The sequence below is a fragment of the Anas acuta genome, chromosome 3 (assembly GCF_963932015.1).
Source record: "Anas acuta chromosome 3, bAnaAcu1.1, whole genome shotgun sequence".
Taxonomy (NCBI): Eukaryota; Metazoa; Chordata; class Aves; order Anseriformes; family Anatidae; genus Anas; species Anas acuta.
Window position 1 is genome coordinate 117819851 of NC_088981.1, and position 23106 is coordinate 117842956.

Genomic DNA, 23106 nt, shown 5'->3' on the forward strand with positions numbered 1-23106 from the left:
CCTATGGGAAACTGTGTCAAAAGCTTTGTGAAGTCCAAAAAGATCAAATCAGGTGATTTCCCTTGATTGACTAGAAGGGTGAACTTATCATGGCCCCAGTTGACTGGCGGCTAGCAAACGTGACACCCATCTACAAGAAGGACCGGAGGGCAGACCCGGGAAACTACAGGCCTGTCAGTTTGACCTCAGTACCAGGGAAGCTCATGGAGCAGATCCTCTTGAGAGTCATCACGCAGCACTTGCAGGGCAAGCAGGCGATCAGGCCCAGTCAGCATGGGTTTATGAAAGGCAGGTCCTGCTTGATGAACCTGATCTCCTTCTATGACAAAGTGACGCGCTGGGTGGACGAGGGAAAGGCTGCGGATGTGCTCTACCTTGACTTCAGCAAGGCTTTTGACACCATCTCCCACAGCATTCTCCTCAAGAAACTGGCTGCTCATGGCTTGGACTGGCGTATGCTTTGTTGAGTTAGAAACTGGCTGGATAGCCGGGCCCAAAGAGTCATGGTGAATGGAATCAAATCCATTTGGAGGCCGGTCACTAGTGGCGTTCCCCAGGGCTCGGTGCTGGGGCCGGTCCTCTTTAATATCTTCATCGATGATCTGGACGAGGGCATTGAGTGCACCCTCAGTAAGTTTGCAGATGACACCAAGCTAGGTGCGTGTGTCGATCTGCTCGAGGGTAGGAAAGCTCTGCAGGAGGATCTGGATAGGCTGCACCGATGGGCTGAGGTCAACTGCATGAAGTTCAACAAGGCCAAGTGCCGGGTCCTGCACCTGGGGCGCAATAACTCCAAGCAGAACTACAGGCTGGGAGACGAGTGGTTGGAGAGCTGCCAGGCAGAGAAGGACCTGGGAGTGATGGTGGACAGTCGGCTGAATATGAGCCAGCAGTGTGCTCAGGTGGCCAAGAAGGCCAACAGCATCCTGGCTTGTATCAGAAACAGTGTGACCAGCAGGGCTAGGGAGGTGATCGTCCCCCTGTACTCGGCTCTGGTGAGGCCACACCTCGAGTACTGTGTTCAGTTTTGGGCCCCTCGCTACAAGAAGGACATCGAGGTGCTTGAGCGGGTGCAGAGAAGGGCGACGAAGCTGGTGAGGGGCCTGGAGAACAAGTCCTACGAGGAGCGTCTGAGGGAGCTGGGCTTGTTCAGCCTGGCTCAGGGGCGACCTTATCGCTCTCTACAGATACCTTAAAGGAGGCTGTAGTGAGGTGGGGTTTGGCCTGTTCTCCCACGTGCCTGGTGACAGGACGAGGGGGAATGGGCTTAAGTTGCACCAGGGGAGTTTTAGGTTGGATGTTAGGAAGAACTTCTTTACCGAAAGGGTTGTTAGACACTGGAACAGGCTGCTCAGGGAAGTGGTGGAGTCCCCATCCCTGGAAGTCTTTAAAAGACATTTAGATGTAGAGCTTAGGGATATGGTTTAGTGGGGACTGTTAGTGTTAGGTTAGAGGTTGGACTCGATGATCTTGAGGTCTCTTCCAACCTAGAAATTCTGTGATTCTGTGATTCTGTAAAAGGAAATCAAATTTGTTAGGCAGGACCTACCCCTCATGAACCCATGTTGGCTGGAACGTATGACTGCATTGTCCCCCAGCTGTGCTTCAATAACTTCAAGGATCATCTTCTTCATAATTTTACCAGGCAGTGACGTGAGACAAATGTAGTACAGGCAGCCATGGTGCCAAGAGGAGTTGTGCTTCTGCACCAACAACCTCTGAAGTGGCTCAAACCCCACATACAATGTTAGTGTCTCCTTTTCAGTTGGGATGTAGTGGGCTTCTGATCCTTGATAACCCTGGCTCCAGAACTCCAGAGGTCAACCTCAGGTTTCTGCTGAGATTTTCTGCCAGAAGCTCCAGCTGAGGCCATGTGTATTGTGTTTATGTGGCAAGGGCTCTTATTGCTCTCTACAACCAACTGTAAGGAAGGTGTGGGGAGCTGTAGGTCTCTTCTCACAGGTAACTAGTGATAGGACTAGAGGGAATGGTCTCAAGTTGTGCCAGGGGAGGTTCAGGTTGGAAATGAGGAGACATTTCTGCTCAGCAAGAGAAGTCAGGTGTTGGGACAGGTTGCCCAGGGAGGTGGTGGAGTCACCGTCCCTGGGGGTGTTCGAGGAGAGGTTGGACATGGTGCTTGGGGAAAGGGTTTAGTGGGTGGCATTGGTGGTAGGGGGATGGTTAAACAAAATGATCTTGGAGGACTTTTCCAACTGTAATGATTCTAGGATTCTAGGATTCTAAGGGCTTGTATTGGGTTGGTATTGGGTTTATGTGGGTTATTTATGTATTGATGTTGGGTTTATTTGGCTTGTATTAGGTTTATGTGGCTTATGTGCAGGTTGGGCTACAGGGGAGGCCTCTACAGAGCCCAGCAGCTGCCCCAGGTCAGATCAGAGCCAGCTCCAGATGGCTCCAAAGGAACCCGCTGCTGTCCAGAGCCAACCCAGTGAGCAACGCTGTGAGAAGAGGTTGTGGAAAGGGGGAAAAGCAGGAAAGGGGGAAATTTGAGGAAAAGGGCAGAGAGGGACGTGAAGCAGCGGCGGGGGCAAAACATCAGGGACTGACTGCAGCCCCCATTCCCGTGTCCCCTGCTCCACTTGGGAGGAGAAGACAGAAGAGGGTGGGTGGGAGGAAGGTGTCCGTAGTTTCCTTTTAGTTTCTCAGCGCTGCAGTCTGCTAGGTCAATAAATTGTATTTATCTCCTTGTGCTGAGATTGTTTTGCCCGTGACAATAATTACTGAGTGATCTCCCTGTCCTTATCTCAGCCCTTGAGCCCTTTCCATTATATTTTTGCCCCTTTTTCCTTTGAAGAGAGGGAGTGAGAGAGCGGTTGCGGTGGAGCTCAGCAGCCCTGCAGGGTAGAACCACCACACCGTGCTTCCTAGGTGCAGTGTAAAGCAGGTTTTGCATAGCTGGCCTCGTACAGACAGCCCCAAGAGCTGCTGCACGAGCAGTTTCCTCTTTAGTCCATTCAAAAAGGCTTGTTGATGCTCAGGGCTGCACTCATCATAGTTTCTCTAGCGAGTCTCTTAATATAGAGTCACAAACTGAGCATGCATTCTCCAGAATCCCACAAGGCCTAGGAAAGCTTGTGTTTTTCTCTTGTTAGTTGGTGGGGACATAGCTGTTATCTAATTGGTCACATCCACCCTGCCCTTTTACTCACAAGAACTGGATCTCGTGTGTGAGTCCTTTGATCTTGTTTTGCTTTATAGCAGAACCAGCTCTCAGAATGTTCTAGTTTCAGTTAGGATAGAGTTAATTTCCCTTCTAGTAGCTGGTAGGGTGCTATATTTTGGATTAGGATGAGAAGAGTGCTGATAACATGCTGATGTTTTAATTGTTGCAGAGCAGTGCTTACGCTAAGCCAAGGATTTTCGAGCTCCTCGTGCTGCCCTGCCAGCGGGCAAACTGGGGGTGCGGCAGGAGCTGGGAGCGGACAGACCCAGGACAGCTGACCCAAATTAGCCATAGGGGTATTCCATCTCATATGGGGTCATGCTAAACAATATATAGGGGTGGCTAGCTGGGTTGGGGGGCTGGCTGCTCAGGGATAGGCTGGGCATTGGTCATCGGGTGGTGAGCAATTGCATTGTACATCACTTGTTTCGTACACATTGTTGTTGTTGTTGTTATTATTATTATTATTATTATTGTAATTATTTTCCTATCTTAATAAACTGTCTTTATCTCAACTCACAGGCTTCACTTTTCCATTTCTCTCCCCTATCCCAGAGAGGGAATGGGGAGGGAGAGAGAACATGGTGTTTAGCTGCTGACCGTGTTAAACCACAACAGGCCACACCAACCCCACACAGCGCTACAGGCTTGGGGCAGAGTGTCTGGAAAGCTGTGCAGAGGAAAAGGATCTGAGGGTGCTGGTCAATGCTCACCTGAACATGAGCCGCAGTGTGCCCAGGGGCCCAAGAAGGCCAAGGGCATCCTGGTTGTGTCAGGAGCAGTGCAGCCAGCAGGAGCAGGGAGGTGATAGTCCCTCTGGGCTCTGCTCTGGTAAGGCCAAACCTTGAGTGCTGGGTTCAGCTTTGGGCCCCTCACTACCAGAAGGACATCGAGGCCCTGGAGCGTGGCCAGAGCAGGGCTACGAAGCTGGGGAAGGGCCTGGAGCACAAGTCCTGTGAGGGGCGGCTGAGGGAACTGGGGGTGTTTGGTCTGGAGAAGAGGAGGCTCAGGGTAGAACTCATTGCTATCTACAATGACCTGAAAGGAAGGTCTGGAGAGCTTGGAGTTAGCCTCTTCTTGTGGGAAACCAGTGACAGGACCAGAGGGAATGGGCCCAAGTTGTTCCAGGGGAGGTTCATGCTGGAAATGAGGAGACATTTCTGCTCAGAAAGAGCAGTCAGGCCTTGGGATGGGTTGCTGAGGGAAGTGGTGAGGTCACACTCCTGGGAGTGTTTAAGGAGAGGTTGGACATGGTGCTTAAGGACGTGGTTTAGTGGTGACATTGGTGATCGGGTGATGGTTGGACCAGATGATCTTGGAGGGCTTTTCCAACCTTCATGATTCTAGGATTCTACAGGAAAGCTGGGGTGGGACAGCACAAACGCTAAGCTCACGCACTGCTAACAGCTGCTGAGGAAGCTGCAAAGCTGTCTAATTCTCCACATTGGTTATAAAGGGCTTTTACCCAACACAGGAGTGCTTGGCAAAAGCAGTTGGGGTGGCTAGGAGCTGGAGGAACGTTGCCAGGCCCAGGCTCATGAATAGGAGTGGCTCATGGAAGTGGGGGCACATCTTAACCTAGGACATACACTTAATAACCACAGAGTTAATATCACTGTCTAAATCGGCATAGGCTGCTGCATTAATTGCTTTAATGGCATCAGAAAGAGAACAGCACCTGAGTACTGAGTTTATGAATGCAAACAACAATCCCAAAAAACAAAATAGCCAAGTTCCCCACAAATGTTCACCTGCTCGCAGACCCCTCTGTCCTTTCTGCAAGTGTGACAAGTATTGCTGCAGGGAAACTGTTCTTTTGCCAGTGTCATTTCTTTTCCCATAGCAGCTGATAAAACTGGTACTTGCTAATGCTGCCTTTGCTCTTCATCTGGCACTTGGTCTTGATCTTGGCGGTATGACTGCTTGCTACCGGAATGTTTTTCTAGTTTGCTTTAAGACAAAGCTGAGGTAAATATTTATGGCAAGAAAGGGAGAGGACTTTGACTTTATCACGCAGCAAGGGAATCAGCGGCATGAGAAGCACTCCTTAGTTCACCCAATGTTGCAGCAGTTACATTTAGTTATATTGACATGGTTTAAGGTCACAATCTTTTCAACAAGATTTTGTGGTTATCCTCGTATTTTTTTCTTCTAAAATGCAAAGCACTTGCAGTTTTTCCTTCATACCAACTTAGCCTAATATTTCTCCAGTTCATCGAGTGCATTCTGCTTTGTAACTGTCTTCCAGGAAGCAGGGATTTCTCCTCTGCCATGAAATTTCCCACTGTAGCATTGTTCTAGCTGTGTCCTGAAAGAAGACACAAACCATTTCCAGTATGCTTGCATGGATGGATCAGGAGGAATGCTCCAAGTGGAATAGGGATGTCCTGCATCCTGGTATTTCTTGAAGGGGATCCATCTGTCTTCACCAATCCTGAATAAGCAGTCACTTGAAACACTGCTAGAACAAATATCAATGACTAGGTTGTCTGTTTTATGCCATCTGCATCCTTTAAAAACTTGTGGACGATGGAAGACAACCCGGTGGTGTCCATCATGGTTTGGCATAGTGTTAGTGCAAACAGCCCCACAAAATGGACACTGCTCCTGGCACCCTGCAAACTGCTCAGCCAGTATTGTGTGAGGCTGCCTTTCAAAGGAGCTCATACGAGCTTCTTTAAACTTTTTCCTGAGATCATCAATAATGGGAGACAGTGCTTCTGTCATGGCATTATTCAGGAACTCTATGTCTGTTATCTCCTGATGTTCAATGCCCTTCAGGTCGCTCCTGGGCAAGCTTAGCACATCTCCGAGTACTCTGCAGAATTCATCCAACCAAAGAGAGATTTGATCCTTTCTGTCTTTTCTGTCTTTGACAATTGTGGTTGATGCAAAAACAGCTGACTGAATGTTTTCAGAGTAACGAGAGAGGGAGTCTCTTAAAAACATCTCTAACCTTCTGTTCTCGTCTAAACAGTACGTCTCAACTTTTGTCTTAATGTAATTATTTAAAAAGTCTCCTGGGGCCTTAAGATAATGCATGAAAGTTTCAAATTTTTCTTCTTCTGCTAGGTATTTCAGCATGTAATTTTCCAGAGTGGATCTATTGCCTCTGAAATCTGCAATTTTATCCTTCACGTCTCGAGCTATGTCAAGAGCTGTCTTCTCATAGATGGCGTGTCGAAGAGCTGGGGCAATCTTGCTGCACAGGAAATCAGCAAATGTTGTGATACAAGAGGCTCCTTGGCAGGAAATCTGGAAACATTTGAAGAAGTCTTCTCTCTTGCTCTCCAGGTAGATGACTGGATCATTTGCTTTCCTGAATGCTGCATGCATGTCTTTAAACCTTTCTGCTGCCATTCTGCACAGGTACAGTGATAATTCCATTCTGTAATCTTTATTAAAACTGTAATTTGCAGTGTTAGGAACAGACTTCATACCTTCCTCCACTTCATTTAGTATTTCATGAATAAAAGTTCGACTGTAATCCATTTTGTCCTTTTCCTTCTTCTCAATGTTTGCCTTCACACGCATTATGATGCTCTCTGTAATGCGGTGCATGCTGTTCTCATCTGCATTGTCCAATCTCTTAGATAAGACGATGAAAGTTTTCTTCCTAGACACGTGTTTCTCTATGTCAAGACAAAAGACAGTCTTTTGGGAAAACTTTCTGATTTGTTTATCTACCTTGGGCTCCTTAAAGTGATCTAGAAGGACATTTTCTATATCCACATCGATGTCCACCTCTTCCAGAGGGGGAGTAGCAGAGGACACTTCAGCAACCCACTGCTTCCAGATAGAATTGAAGTGGTTTCTCAGTTCACTTTCACCTAATTTCTGGCCTTTTAGAGACAGGGCCAACTCTCTGCTCTTTCTCAGGAGCTCATTTTCATATTCAGACTTCCTCTCATCCAGTTTACTCTGGCTCTTCTTTACTTCTAGAAGTTTCTCACACTTCCTTCGCGTTTCAACAAGAAGGGACTCTCTCAGTTCTTTCAGCTTCAGTTCTGTGCTGCTTTTCCACTGGATCAGTATTTCATGGTCTTTGTCTTCACTGAAGAATGTTTCCATGTTCTTGGTGATGGCATCACTTCTCTCTTGCACCAGTTTTTCAAGGTGTTCCGTGGTGACCTTGCCCAACTCCCCATTCCGCACCATGTTTTCCAGTTTCATTTGCAAGTCTAAGATGTGACTTCTCAGCTGCCAGGTCCACTGACTAAATGCAGTTTCCAGTTTCTTGTAGGCAGCAATCTCCACTGAATTCTTGAAGCTGAAAACAAAGTTTTCATTCAGCAGGGCATTCCACAGGTCACTAATACGAACTTTCAAGCTGGAGAGCCTCAAAACGCTGCTGTGCGATTCCTTCTTGGCAGCTTGGAGAATTTTGCTCTTTAATTCCTGGACGTTCTGGCTGTAGGTGGGGTTGGGCGGTGCCATCGGTGGGTTTCCTTCCCACAGGTGAGCAAAGTAATGAATGTGGGTGTTCACGTCAAAGCGGATGACGTCGCTGAAGCAGGTGATGTCACAGAATTCCTGCTGGGCCGCGGTCACGGTCATTTCATCCAGCTTTTCCTGCAGACGTCTTTGTCCTTCCATGTTCTGTTCCTTTGCGGTTATTTCGCCCACATTTTGGTGCACAAAGAGGCAGGCTGGGGAAATATTAACTTGCTTCATCCTCAGGAAAGCCTGCACAGCAATCTGAAGGACGTCTTGCATTTCCGAAGGATTTTCTCCAAAGATGTTGATCAGAGTCATGTTGCCGATGCCAATGACAAAGGTGGCCAGCTCATTGTCATGGTTAAGTGACTGCTTATTGGCCATCTCTATGGCACGAAGTCCTTCTGTGTCAACAACGAGCAGGTAATCAAAGTTCAAATCCTGTTGGAGCTTCTCGTCCACTTTAATGAGCTGCATAAACGCTCCCCGGGTGCACCTCCCTGCGCTGACGTTAAACTGCAGACCAAACATGGCATTCAGCAGGGTTGACTTCCCTGTGCTCTGGATGCCAAGCACGGAAAGCACAAATACTCGCTTGTCCCCTAGCTTCTCAATTAACATGTCAAAGACGGCTCCAATCCATTGCAGTGGTACGTAAGAAGCATCACCATCCATCAGCTCAATGGGATACCCTAAAATCATCAGATTGGCAGCAATTTCAGGTAGTTTGACATACCATTTTTCTTTGGAGTTTGTTGATTCCAGTGCCTCATAAATCTGCCCCACCTCTCTCAAAATATGCTCAAGGCCAATGGACGAATCATTGATTTCATCAGAAAGGGCATCTAATTTCTTCATCAACTGAGTTTTCAGGTTGTTATTTTCATTGTTTTTCTTTAATGCCAGGATTTGAGACCATAACTGATGATACTTTCTCTTCAGCTCATCAAGGTGATCAGAGGAGATGTCGTCCATGAAGATCTTCATCCACTGCAGAAAGAATTTCTTGGTGTTGTCTGGCTGTGACTGGAGAAAGCCAAGGACTGTTTTCATCAGCTGATTGAGGGGAAACGCTTTGCCTAGTTGCTTTCTTCGTATTGCAGACTTCTGCGATTCAATTTGGCTCCGATGATGCTCTATGCTCTTGTTCCTTTTTTCCTGCAAGCGAGTGAGTTCTTTGTCCTTTTTACACCACAGGTACCACAGTTTTCCCTGAAGAGGCAGTAGCTGTGATTTGATCTCAGACAACTTCTCTTTCCTCAACAGATTCACCAGTTTGATTGCTGTTTCTTTGGCTGTCACACACGCTTCTGTATCTTCATCAACTAAGAAGCCGTGCTGGCGAGCTGTGCTCAGGCATGCATTGAGGCTAACAAGCGTGCTCGACCCTTCCACTAGGTTTCGGATGGTTTTTGTCAGCTCATCCACTAATTCTGCTTCATTTCTGTTCTTGATCCCTATTCTTATGTTTTGGCTAGATCGGCCAGCTGCAATGCTCTCTTTCTCAGTGAAAAGGCAAACCAAAGGCCTCTGAGACTGCCACAGATCACGTAAAATTCTCCTGCCTTTCTTCTCGTTGCTCTGATCAGACTCAGAAACAAGAACCACATTCACGGCAGAGATCTCCTGTAAAAACTGCAACTGGGGTTCATGATCCCTCGCATCTCCGTGCAGGTTACAGAAAGCAACAGGGCCGTTAAAGCTGTCATCGTCGCTACCACGGGGAATGTACCAGGAGATCTCCACAAGACCTTTCATCAGGAAGCAGTCTTTGGTGCTGCCTTTGCAATGGCGGTGGAAAAAAGTGTCGTGTTTTTTCATGCTCAGCAGGGCATTCAGGAGCTGAGACTTGGAAGAGGAAGGAGAGCTGCCGATGCGGAGGAAGGACACGATGGGCATCTCTGCCTGATAAATGAGTTTGTTTTTGTGACTGCTAGTCCTCGTCTGCTCTCCCGATCTCACCGTCCCTTTCCAGCTCTTCTTGATTTGGCTGAGGGACCAGAGAGGGAACTCTATCTGTGAAGTGCCCGGGTTTGGTACCAGGAGGGGTAGTGCAAACTGGCAGAAAGCGAGCTTGGATGAAAGGTACTGTCTCATGAAATCATCAGCACAATGAAAAATTGCCATCTGCAGGTCCATGGGGTGCACATGAGTCTCCTTGCTTGCAGATTCAGGGTCTCCTTTGTCCAAGTCACTGAGAAAGTCATCAAAGGAATCAGAGGGCTCGTGCTCCTCCGCTGAGGTGTTTGGTGTGGGAACAACTCCCGGCTTACTCGCCTCCTTGCAAGTCAGGTACCTCACCCGATAATCCACGGTCAGGAGCCTTTGCAGGAAGTAAAATGGTAGCTCGCTGTCCTTGCTGGGCTGGCTGTCATGTACAGATGTCTGGTGTATTATGTGGAAATCTTCTGTGCCCATTTTTCTTGGATAGTACCTTTCCAGCCCGAGGCGCTTAAGTAAGTGGAGGAACTCAGGGTTTGCATTGGTTTGACTTGCTTTGGATTCGCTGCTGTCTGATTCGGGATTGCACTGACTGGGAGGCTGCATGCCTTGAAAAGCATCTTCCAGGTCTTTCATTATATCATCTTTGTTCAGGTTGCCAGATGCGTCCTCCACTTGCCCATCGATGAAGGATTGCAAATCTCTTTCCAGCATCTCCCAGTCTCTGAATGCATTGTGCTTTTCGAGGAGAGCTTTCATCTCTGTGGACCATGTGTTTTTCATCTTTTCTTTCATGAAAACTAGGCGGTCATTCTTCTGCTCATGGGTGACCTTCTTGTTTTCGGATGTTATGGTGAGCCCCGTCAGCAGCAGGAAGGCCTGAGCTCTGTAAACATCCTGTTCCTTCAGGCTCTGATACTCGTTATGTGCCATGTGCATTTCCTTTCTCATGAAATTAATTTCTGGACACCCAAGGAGGTACTGAAAAGTGCTGCTTTCTACTTGGTATCCCGTGCTGGTTGTAACTAAGAGCACTAGGAGTTCTATGTCTTCCTGTGCCCTTTGCTGCAGAGACTGGAGCAAGGAAGAAACAGACTGGCTTACAGTGAAGGTGGCTTTGATCTTTGCCTCATGAATGGCAGATGCAGAAGTTGCCGGTGCGTAGGTGACTTCCATGATGTACTCCTTCATCTGCTGCAGTGTCATATTGAGATCTTCAAGACTGGAAGTACTGGGAGTTTGGGGAAGTGTCTGATCCTTCTGGAAGACCCATTGCATAATAAAGGAAGCCCTGGGGAAGTCCCTGACAGAATAGATGTGAGGATCCAGCAGGCTCTGCAGCAGAGATTTGATGTAGGTGGTGTTTTCTGGAGAAGACTTCTGGCAAAAAGAAACAGTGTTCCCCAGGAACTCCTGCAATGCTTTGTCTGACAGACATATGTTGATCCAGACACTGTGATTCTTTGTTCTGTTATTCAGACCCTGTTTAAAATCTAGCAACATGAGCAGTTTCTTTTCATCCACTGTCCCCTCCCAGGTCTTCACTTGCTCCAGGAAAGCTCTGGCCTCTTCTACGGCACTGGCCAGTTCCTCTCCAAAGATCACACTGGTGCTGTGATTCGTTAGGCCTTCATAGACAGCCCTGAGGCCGCTGCCCATTTGATGGGAGGCTTTAAAATCGCTGCTGTGGTTGGACAGAATTATGTCCCACACTGGGATCAGCTGAAAGCCCCGGTCGATCACACACCAGGTTGTGTTATTGGCCACAAGCCCGCATTTCCACTCGGGAAGGGAATCTGTCTCTGCTGGGCCCCCTGTTTTGGTCACATAGAGCTGAACTACTCTGTGGGTGCTGCTTCTGTCTCTTCCCTGAAATGATGCCTGTGAGCTGGACTTTGAAGCATCCCCCTTCACTCCCCACTTGGTACCGAAGCCGCTGAAGCTAGCCCCGACGTAGCTGTTCAGTGCTTCAGATGTTTGTTGCTTCATCTCATCCCATTGCTCTGCCCTGAAACCTTCGGCAGATGCTTTCCACCAGAATATTCCCCCAAAGTGGAGGGGTCCCTGGTTCACGTGGGACCCAAACCTGCTGAAGAAGCTGGCGCACCTGCTCTTCAGTAGGTGGAACCTGTCTGCCTCCTGGGTGATGCTCAGAAGCTGTTCGATGTCTTGCAGCTCTCGCAGGGCTGCGTCTGAGAGGCGAAGCTGGTCCTTTTGGAAGTAGTAGGAGGCCAGAGGGATGTATTGGTACTTGGTGGTGCAAATGTATGCCTGCTCCGAGCGTGACCGATGGGAGTCCTCTGACTGTGAGGACTTGCCGTAATCTACACCTGTTTCAAAACTGAACCCCCAGAACCCACCTTTGGCAGAAGCATTGATGCTGAACCCCAGCTGCTCCATGGACTTGGTGAAAGTGGCTTCTGCTGCAGAGGAGGAGAACTCCTTCCTCTCAAGCAGCGACCCTTGCACTGGACCAGTGAGCATGAAGCCATCAGGGACCCTGATGAGTTGCTCTCGCTTTGCCAGCACATCCTCCAGGCTCTTGGTTTGGTAAATCCCCTGCAGAGCCAGGCCTCCCGATGCCCGCCTCAGGACCTCCTCGTCAGAGACGTTCTCCCTCTCCCCCATGGACTTCTCCTGCTGCTCCAGTTGCTTCCGGATGCTCACCAGCTCATCCAGCAATGCCTTCCCTGGAGGTGCCCAGTACTCCTTGGGAATGTCCATGGCTTGCTGTAGGGCCTCCTCTTTCTTACTTATCATTTCTTTGCTGTTGCTGCAGCTCTTCTGCATTTCTTCTAGCTCCCGTAGAATTGACTTGGCTTCTTCTTGCCTCTGCTTCATCATCTCCAAGTGCTGTTTCTGCAGCTCATCAACACCTGCTTCATTACTTGTGATTCCTAGGAGCCTTTGGAGTGCCTTGGTCTCCCAGGGGTACCGTATTTTGCACTCCAGTTTAAGGTAGTCTTCATATTGCAGATGTTTCCAAGCATTTATTGACTTAACACCCAATATCTCTGACAGTTTGGGGAGCCAGTATTCTTCATCAAGTCCTTCCTTCTCAAATGCTTCTGCCAGCAATTGCTGAGCAAGTTGATTCTTTTCCCCAGCATCTGCTCTCTCCTCCTGTGACTCCATGGCTGTGGAAGGGGAAAAGAGACTTTTGTTACATCAGGTTAGAGGAGGCCACCACCCCTTAGAAGAGGCCTCTCCATAGTTCCCGGCCCATGGATTTCTTCTGCCCTGCTGCTGGAACCCAGCCTCAGGCACCCCTGAGATAGGCAGACACAGACAGACAGACACACGCAACCACTGGCACGGCTACACAAATGCCATGGACAAGGCGCTGCCTTCAACAGCACCCATGTATAAGCTGTCAGGACTGGTCTCACCCGTCACTCACTCCTCGTGCTTAGAGCAATCGCCCACACAAGGTAGAGAAAGGGAGGGAGGGAGGCAATCTCTGGCCTATCAAGTAGTGATATGGGGAAGATGCTAAAACTTACACAAATTAATATTTAGCTACATATATGGTAAAATATCCTAATTATTGGGGATGTGGATGAGAAGCTAAAAATATTCTAATTATAGGAATGTAGATGAGAACATTATGAGAAGCAGATGTAAAAAAGAAGATATCACTCAAGGCCTACGGATGAGGGAAGTACGAACAACTCATTAGGGAAGGATGAACAACTTGTTGGCTCCTTTGGTGTAATTGCCTGAAGTAACTAGGAAAATAAAAATAACATTCATATTTTTAAGGAAAATGTACAGCTTTAAAAGGCTTTCAGGGTAGGGCATAGCTGCATTACCTGAGCATTCCCTGGACTTCCAACCTTAGATGCTATCGCGCTGGGAAAACTTGGTGTGCTAGCCCTAAGGAACAGTACGGAGCGTAGAGTGGAGTGGAGACACCATGGTTAGGCTCTGTAACCAGGTGGGGACTTTATTGTTCTTGTGCCCACCGAGACTGATAAGCTGCACTTTTGCCACCCTGAGCCAAGGATCTGTCATGCTTTGACAAATGCTGTACCCTAGTGTACTTTTTGCTCATTATAATATCATTATAATACCAAAACACACTTCCATCCCAAAAGCTACCCACCTCCAAGGTGCGACCGCCCCTCACTGAGCATGCGCTCTGAATTTCTCGGAGCCTATTACTTTAAATGGAGATGGGAGAACTTTTCACCAATCATAACTAAGATATGCTTGACTAGAGTCACTCAAGCTCCGCCTAAAAGACAGAAACTCTATAGTCTTTGATCCTTTTAACGCGTTTATTTCTAGGCCATGCACCTGTAACACCTGTAACACCTGAGTATTTCATGCATGCTAGTTTGCTGTTGCAGACAGTAACTATCACCAGCAATCCGAAAGAACCTGGTTATCTGTTGCTGTGAGAAACCATATTTGATTGCGTTGTGATAACTCTCATTAAGTGCAACTAGGGTAAGGGTGGTTATCCATGACTGTGATAGTTCTGAATCTAGCTGGACCCCCCAGACGGTTAACGTGTTATTGGTGAATGTCCAGCCGGACCCCCAGACAGTTAATGTGTTATTGATGAATGTCTGACTTGATCCCCAGACAGTTAATGCATTATTGGTGAATGTCCGACTGGTTCAGTACCCTGAATCCAACCGGGCCCATAACAGTTAATCAGCTACACCCCTTAACGTGACAGCAGGAAACAAGGCAAAGATAAACAAAAAACTTCGAAATACTGTCCAACAGCAGGTCAAAGTCCAGAAAGGTAAAAAGTTTAACCTCCTCTTACTCATCGCCTTCATCCTGAAAGACCCTTGCCCACGACCACAAGGCTACATGATGCAGGCGCAACCAGATGGAGCTAAGGGTGGGGAGTATGGAAATGAGTACTTGGAAGAGGTCCGCCTTTTGGGGGAAAATAATGAATATGTATTAGAGCTCATGTAATATGTAACAGTATTCGTGTATAAAGTTGTGAGAGACGACCGGGCAGGCGCGCACCTTTTTGAGGGAAGCTATTCCCAGTGCGCCCGGTGCACCGCAATAAAGTATACCTACTTTACAACCCTATGGTTGTAGAGTCTTTTCCTCACATCAGTAGCAACTGGAGACTGGATAACCTTAATGAAGCCAATACTCTCACCATCCACATATCCTTATAGTTTTTCATGCACTAAACAAAGCTACTAAATAAAGGTACACAACTAAAACTACTAAATAACGGAACAAAGATGGTAAATCAACTAAAGAGGAAGACATATGAGGAGTGGCTGAAGTCACTTGGATTGTTCAGCCTGGAGAAGAGGAGACCGAGAGGAGACCTCGTGGTGGCCTCCAACTTCCTCACGAGGGGAGCAGAGGGGCAGGCACTGAGCTCTGCTCTCTGGTGACCAGCAAGAGGACCCGAGGGAACGGCATGGAGATGTGCCAGGGGAAGTTCTGGCTGGATATCAGGAAAAGGTGTTTAAGGAAAGGGTGTTGCAGGCACTGGAGGCCAAGGAGGTCTAGGGGCCTCCGCTGTGGCCCCTGCCCTGCCCAGCGCAAGTCAGCGGGGACCTACCTGCCCTCCCTGGTGCTCTGCAGCTTCTGCACTGCCTCAGCGCAGCTCCAGCAGCCTCTCAGCCCAGCTACTGCACTGCCTAAGCCCAGCTCTGACCCCACTTTTATAAAGGCCCAAGCTTCTTCACAGGTTGCGGTTTCCTGTTTACACAGCAGGGAGAGGCTTGCTTCTTTCTTGGAAGTCAGGCCATTAGATGATACAGCACCAGAAAGTGAAACTTGGCAGCTGCTGGCTGTGCTGCGGCTGAGCCAGGCTGCTGGGGCATCCGCATCCCCAGGTACACCCTGTGCCCCTGGTGTGCAGGTACGGGGGTTTTACTTTGCTGGGCAGCTGCACTCCTGTGGTGTAATTGCCTGAGGTAACTAGGGAAATAAAACTAACATTCACATTTTAAAGAAAATGTACAGCATTGAAGAGGCTTTCAGGGTAGGGCATAGCTGCATTACCTGAGCGTTCCCTGGACTTCCAACCTTAGATGCTATCGCTCTGGGGAAACTTGGTGTGCTAGCCCTAAGGAACAGCACGGAGCGTAGAGTGGAGTGGAGACACCACGGCTAGGCTCTGTAACCAGGTGGGGACTTTATTGTTCTTGTGCCCACCAAGACTGATAAGCTGCACTTTTGCCACCCTGAGCCAAGGATCTGTCATGCTTTGAGAAATGCTGTACCCTAGTGTACTTTTTACTCATTATAATATCATTATAATACCAAAACACACTTCCATCCCAAAAGCTACCCGCCTCCAAGGTGCGACCGCCCCTCACTGAGCATGCACCCTGAATTTCTCGGAGCCTATTACTTTAAACGGAGACGGGAGAACTTTTCACCAATCATAACTAAGATATGCTTGACTAGAGTCACTCACGCTCCACCTAAAAGATAGAAAATAATATGAATTGGCCCAAGAGAGAGGGGATGTTAGGGAAGATATCACCGTCAGGGGAGATACCATCCTGAGGAAATACAACATCCTTAGGACCTCCTGACTCCTGGGATCAGCATCTTTTTCCCCCCCATTGGGACGCCTTTGGGTGAGATCTGAATACTTGCTTATAAATCTCTCTAGAGTCCTTGATCCTTTTAATGTGTTTATTTCTAGGCTGCGCACCTGTAACACCTGTAACACCTGTGTATTTCATGCATGCTAGCTTGCTTTTGCAGACAGTCACTATCGCCAGCAATCCAAAAGAACCTGGTTATCTGTTGCTGTAATAAACCATACTTGATTGCATTGTGATAGCTCTCATTAAGCGCAACTAGGGTAAGGGTGGTTATCTGTGACTGTGATAGTTCAGTGTTCTGAATCCAACCAGACCCTCCAGACGGTTAACGTGTTATTGGTGAATGTGCGACCGGACCCCCAGATCCGACTGGTTCAGTACCCTGAATTCGACCGGGCCCATAATGTTTTACCAGCTACACCCCTTAACGCGACAGTAAAATTGGTGTAGTCGGCAGGATTGCTATGGATAAACTACTGCAAAATTAGAAATGTGCCCCTTCCCAGGCAGGGAAGGAGTTTTCCCAATTGTTTTGGAAAGATGAGGAGAAAGTGGTAGAGCGCATTGAGCAGTGTCAGGCTTCACGAAAGGTTGGTCAAAGAAAGGGTAAAGGTGCAATTTGTGCTGTGTTAGGAGCCTGTTTGTCTTGTGCTCAGCAAGAAGCTAAGGAAACTCCTGCTCCCAAACTGATCTCTGATGCGGAACATTCAGCTTTGAAATCAGAGAATGAGCTATGGAAGTCATCATTGGCCTTGGAAAGGGAGATGGGAAAACCATTAGGAATCAAGAGTGGATAAACTTTCGATTGAGGATGACAAACTTGTGACTGAAAATGATAAACCTGTGCATGAGAATAATCATCTTAAACAATTGCTGGAGAGGTTTAGTCATCTGTTAAATAAAGTACAGCCTTGCACTACGGTCAAGCAGATTCGTAGATTGCTGCATAGTGCATAGCCTGAAAGCTGGGATAGTGATTTCTGGTCTGACAGTGATGATGGTGTTGAAGAGATTTCTGATTCTGAACCTCAATTGATTTCCTTGAGACCTTTGGTTAAGACTGAGACTGCTGTTGATGATAATGAGGAAATCCGCACTACTGTGCGAACGATTCCGTGGTCACCGGCAGAGTTGGTTAAAATACAAGAGAAGTTCTCAAGGCGGACAGGGGAATCGGAAGTTGAGTATGTGTGTCGAGTTTCTCTTAAAGGAGGAGATCGAATGATGTTGAGTGAGGAAGAGGTAGGAGGCTTTTGGAGACCTGGAGTATTTTTAACCACCACACCAGGAGCTGACCTGACTGTAGCAGTACAGAAAGCAGCCTGCATTCAGGCGATATATGAAAGAGATGAATTAACGAAATCCCCGATGTTAGCTCCTATTGACCCAGTTCAATTAACCCCTCTCATCCGTGGACTCCCTGATTGTCTTAAGATGTTTGTAGCAAACACCCAAGATGGCACACAAGCTGCTCGTAGGGATGATGATAGTGGTTGTAGGCAAAATTTGAACTCCCCCATTCCTGCCTGTAGTGAATTTGTCCGAATGGGCTGGATAAGTTCAGCCAGTATTAAATCCCAAGACCACTCTCGGCGAGTCCACCAAATCCACACTCAAAATCCCAGATACCTCAAATTCAAAGAGAGGTTCAAACCTAATAGGGAATGGAGTGAGTTGTGGTGTCAGCAAAAAAACTCCTATGCCCGGGGAGGGCAGTGAGCCACCCTGCTTGGCAGGTATTAGCAATTCAATGGCTCTCTAATGAACACTCTGACCATATCACTGCCATTCCTGTTGAACCCCCCAAAATATTGGTAAATTTTCTTATTGATACCAGGACCCAAATGTCAGTAATTACACATGAGACGGCACAAACCCTGAGCATAACACCTGGTCAACACAGGGTTAAATTCACGGGAATCAATGGTGTGGAAAAACAATGCCCCACTGCAAAAATTTCACTCTGGTTGCCAGAGGAACAAAAATTAACCAGGGTAGAAGTATTAGTTGGTGCTGCATATACTAATATTTTAGGATTTGACATACTGCATGGTCGTATGTGGAAACTCCCTGATGGAACTGTGTGGAGTTTTGTGACACATCAAAGGGATTCAGGCACTGTGAGATTGAGCCTGTTACAAACATCAATATCCTTATCCCCCACTAAAATCATTAATGTTCGGCAATATCTGTTGTCAGCAGCAGCACTTATGGGGATTGACAGGGTGGTAACAGAATTGGAAGAAAGAGGCATTATTAAAAGCACTTAACTCACCTTACAATTCACTGGTTTGGCCGGTAAAGAAACCAACCAGGCAATGGCATTTTACAGTGGATTATCTAACAGTAGTAATAGTGCTAACTACTCCCAAATATCTCTATGCATGGGAAAACAAAGATTGCTATTTCACCCTCTTTCTAACCCTGCCAGTTGAATACAACTGAGCATATTTTACTTTCTTTTGTGTTCACAGGAACCCTGAGCGAACTGTATATGGACAGCTGGAGGATGACGAATCAACAGTTTGGATTAATAATGCTATGCTTTACCCTGACCTTGATGCAATTACAGGCCTTAAAGGAAATTTAGCTACTGTGTTTGTGCATGGAGCTGAGGTGTTTCACCATGGCATCTAACCATGTATTGTCACAGTATAGCACAATCACTGGAACATCTCAAAACAGAAAGGACCCAAATCTCTCTACTTTAGTTCTACATGGAAACAAAATATTTTCAAAAGATGAATGGAGTTGGAATGATTCTCTAAGAATGCCTGAACTTTAAGCCACATCTGGCCAGACAATACAAATTGGTTGCCGAATAACTAATGGATCCACTTATAATTGGCCGACTGAAATTCCAAAATAACTGAACCAAATTTTGATTGCTGGTAATTTCACCAAACTTATAATTGTGTACTGTCTTTGGGGTTACAGAGGCACAGAATTACTATTTGAATTCATGGCTAATACAGAAACATCATTGACTACAAAGGATAAGAAGCCTCTGCCTCCGCAGATACTTGAAAACGAACCAACTCAGCCTCCCATTGGTCTAACTCCTTCCATCTTCAACACAGCTCCTTACATAATTAAAAATGTGGGGCAACAACAAATTCTCTTTAACCCTAGTTGGTCCCTAAAAAGGGTAGAGCTAGCGCTGCACATTAATATTTCTGAAATCAACTCAAAATGTACCACCCTTTTGAGAACTGTCTACACCGGCTGGTTAGCATGGTTACATGGACGTTCTCTGAAACAATCTCAGCGCGTGCCATGGGATGCAACTGGGTTATTGGGAAAAGGATTAGGTATATTAAATAGCATTGATGCTGAGGTCCTAATGAACAGAATAAGTGCTACTACAGATGACCTAAGGAAACTGGAACCACCAATAAAATCATCCTTATTGGCTTTAGGAGCAAATCAATGGCTTCTATCAGATGTTTTGCCCCATTGGGAACAAATTGAGGAAAATTATCATCAATTAATTGTAAATGCCCTTGCAAAAACCCAAGGCAATACCTCCCTTGCCTTCAGCTGCATCCAAGCTCAGTTATGGATGCAATCTGTAGCAGCAGCTATTATTAGAGAGGGAGAAGGAAAAACTTTGCCCACTGAAATTCGAAAATTGATTTGGGATAATGCTTCAGAATTTGAAAAAGAGTTTCATGCATGGTGGCAATTAGTCAACTTTACCCATTATGCCTTTATACTTACCATAAGTAATGCCACCATAATATGTCTTCCATCTCAAACCATTTTAGGATTCTTTAGGATTTGGAGCCTTGGTTTCTCATGGTCGAGTAGATGACCTGGCAATGCACAGACTATGCCTCTGGGGCTGTTTTCAGAGCACGATGCAGGGAGCAGCCAATGCCTGCCCAGGGCCATGGTGGAAGGGCCCTGGGGGAGCTGCCAGAGGAGCATGAAGCCCACTGGGGTGGTGTTGGAGGATGTTGTGGTTTAACCAGGCAGGCAGCAAAGCACCACACAGCCGTTCGCTGGCTCCCCCCACCCCCACAGCAGGATGGGGGAGGGAACTGAAGAAAAAAAAAGTTAAAGGGCAAAAAAAAATCCAGATGCTCTTAGAAGTTTATCTAAGTGCACTTGTTGAGTGATCTCCCTGTCCTTATCTCAACCCATGAGCCCTTTTCATTGCATTTTCTCCTACTTTTCCTATGAGGACGGGGAGAGAGAGAGCAGTTATGGTAGAGCTCAAATGCTTAGAAGAACAGTACGACCAGAGTCCCTTCCAATCCAAACCAATTTAGGATACTATGAAGTGCTAAAAACCTGCGTGTTGAGAAGAAGACAGTTTAATAGGACAGAAAAGGAAGGGATAATGATGATGATGGTGATAATAATAAACCAACAAATATCCAAAGCAAGTGATACACAGTGCAATTGGTCACCAACCACTGACTGAAGCCTAACACTCGCTTTAGCGGCGGCCGCCCCCCACCACAGCCAGCTCCCCTAGATTTTATTGCTGAGCAGTATGCCCTCTGGGATGGGATATCCTTTGGTTCCTTGGGGTCAGCTGTCCTGCTTCTGTCCCCTCCTGGCTCATTGTGCACCCTGGGCTCCTCGCTGCCAGGGCAGTGTGAGGAGCAGGAAAGTCCTTGGCTCTGTGCAAGCACTGCTCCGCAACAACTAACACATTGGTGCTGTCAGCATCCTTCTCATCCTAAATCAAACCCATAGCCCATAGCAGCTACAAGGAAAAAAATTACTCCACCCTGACTGTGCCTCTGCCTGCTGTGGGTGATGCGGCAGCCCCCAAGACAGGGAGAGGACCCCTGTGCTGGGTTGGCCCCGGCCAACAAGGAGCACCCAGCAGCTGCTCCCCCACTCCCCACCAACAGGACTGGGAGAAAAGTGGAGACACAAAAGCAAGACAAGCTCGTGGGTCAAGGTAAGGAGAGTTTAGCAATCACTGCCCTATCTAGCCCCACCACCAGGCTTCGCACCTCTGCGGGGCATTGGGCTGTCCCAGGGGGCCTCCTGCTTACCTGCCTGCTCCTGCCCCGGCCCCCAGATCCTCCCTGCCCTCCAGGGCAGCCCTTGCAGCACGCCCCCCCACATCCTGCAGCAGCCTGACTGGAGGGAGCTGCTCCTCCATCCCCGACACCCGAGCAGAGCCCATTTCCCCTGTGTGAAAAGCCCTGCTGCCCTCCTGGCATCTCGCAGCCCAGCAGGAGATGGGTGAAACAGCGAGCAGGAGGCCAAGGGGTCTCCGCATGTGGCCCCTACCCTGCCCAGTGCATGTCAGCTGGGACCCACCTTCCTTCCCTGGTGCTCTGCAGCTCCAGTAACGTCTCAGCTCAGCTCCTGCACCATCTCAGCGCAGCCCCTGCACAGCCTCAGCCCATCCCTGACCCCACTCTTTATAGAGCCTCAAGCCTCTGCACTGGCCGCAGTTTATTGGTTACACGGCAGGGAGATATTTTTTGCTTTCCTGGAAGTCAGGCTGTTATCTTTCAGGCAGTGCCAGAAAGTGAAACTTGGCAGTTGCTGGCTGTGCTGGAGCAGCCACATCCCCAAGCACTCCTCCAGGGAAGGGAAGAGGAAGTGGAAGAAGCAGGCAGCTTGTGGTGTTTTTACCGTGCTGGGCAGCTAAACTCCACAACTGCTGTCTCACTTCCCCTCTTTTAGATGAGGAGGGGGAGAAGTAAAGCAAAGAACAACTCACGGGTTGAGATAAGGATAATTTAATTAAAGGGAAATAATAATAATAATTAAATAAATATTATTATGAACTACACAATTTAACTAAAGGGAAATAAAAGGGGAAGGGGAAAAGGGAGAGGGAAAGGGAAAAAATAAAAAGAAGGGAGGAAAACAAAGAAATAAAATAAATGAAGGCTATATGAAAGTCCAGAGGAAAGAATTTACTCTCACCTTCTCACAAGTGAGTGATGATTGACTACGTCCTTGAAGCAGGGCCTCAATGCACATAGCCAGTGTTCGAGAGGAGGACCGACGTTTTCCCAACGAGAACCCACCCCTCCCCTCTTCTTCCTGTTTCCACCTTTTATTGCTGACATCCTCCTCGTAGGACTTGTTCTCCAGGTCCCTCACCAGCTTCGTCGCCCTTCTCTGGACCCGCTCAAGCACCTTGATGTCCTTCTTGTAGTGAGGGGCCCAAAACTGAACACAGTACTCGAGGTGTGGCCTCACCAGAGCCGAGTACAGGGGGACGATCACCTCCCTAGCCCTGCTGGTCACAGGAACAAATTAATTAGGGGGTGATTGCATAGTCAAATTAGGATTGCAGTTGAAGACCTGTGAAAAAAGAGTAACAGTCTCAATGAATTTATTTACAGAGAATGATGAAAAAGAAATAAATCCCAATGGACGGGTATGTGTTAGAACTGTTATAAATGGCTCAGTCTTCAAATTAGGATTATAATCAAAGTTTACAATTTATTAAAGGAATAGAGGTAAGCAAACAGCGCTGGGTGCACTGGGAGTCTCTGCTCCACCAGGACGCACAGCAGTTACATCAAGTAGATGATTTTTATGCTCCTAGACTAATACATATTTATTACTAATTCTAAAAAAAATGGGTTATTGTAATTAGCTTCCGGGACCCAGTCCCTCCTACTGGAGCCTGCGCATCAGTCTCCGGTGGTCCCTCTGGGGATCTCTAGGAGTCTTTCATGCTGAAGGCTCGTAGTCTTCCTCTCCAAGATTTTTTCTTGTCCTTCCCCTTTGTACTCCTTGGCAGCGTGTCAAGTTTACACAGCATCCCCTGCAGGTCTTGTCTCCTAGCCATCCTTCAGCTTCTTTTTTTTTCTTCTTCTTAATCTCTTGGCCACCTGGCCAGATATCAGAGGCTTGCATAGTATACCATAACAGTCACTAGTTGTTATCAGTTGTTCTGAAACCCCCAGATATTAAAGACTTCACACAAACACAAATAGCTTTCTTATTGACACTTCACGAGTAATTAAAACATTCTTCACCAGCCATTCCCAGGGACAGTCA

The 23106-nt window shown here is 47.5% G+C and overlaps 1 protein-coding gene across 1 annotated transcript; it reads right to left on the reverse strand.

The window, feature by feature from the left end:
- Positions 1 to 4804: 4804 nt before the first annotated feature.
- On the reverse strand, positions 4805 to 21539 carry LOC137855002 (interferon-induced very large GTPase 1-like). The gene is made up of 2 exons (XM_068679071.1): positions 21400 to 21539; positions 4805 to 12699 (listed from the first exon to the last, which is right to left on the reverse strand). Exon 2 carries the CDS (start codon positions 12695 to 12697, stop codon positions 5381 to 5383), a length of 7317 nt encoding a protein of 2438 aa, XP_068535172.1. The 5' UTR covers positions 12698 to 12699; positions 21400 to 21539; the 3' UTR covers positions 4805 to 5380.
- Between the last annotated feature and the right edge of the window lie 1567 nt (positions 21540 to 23106).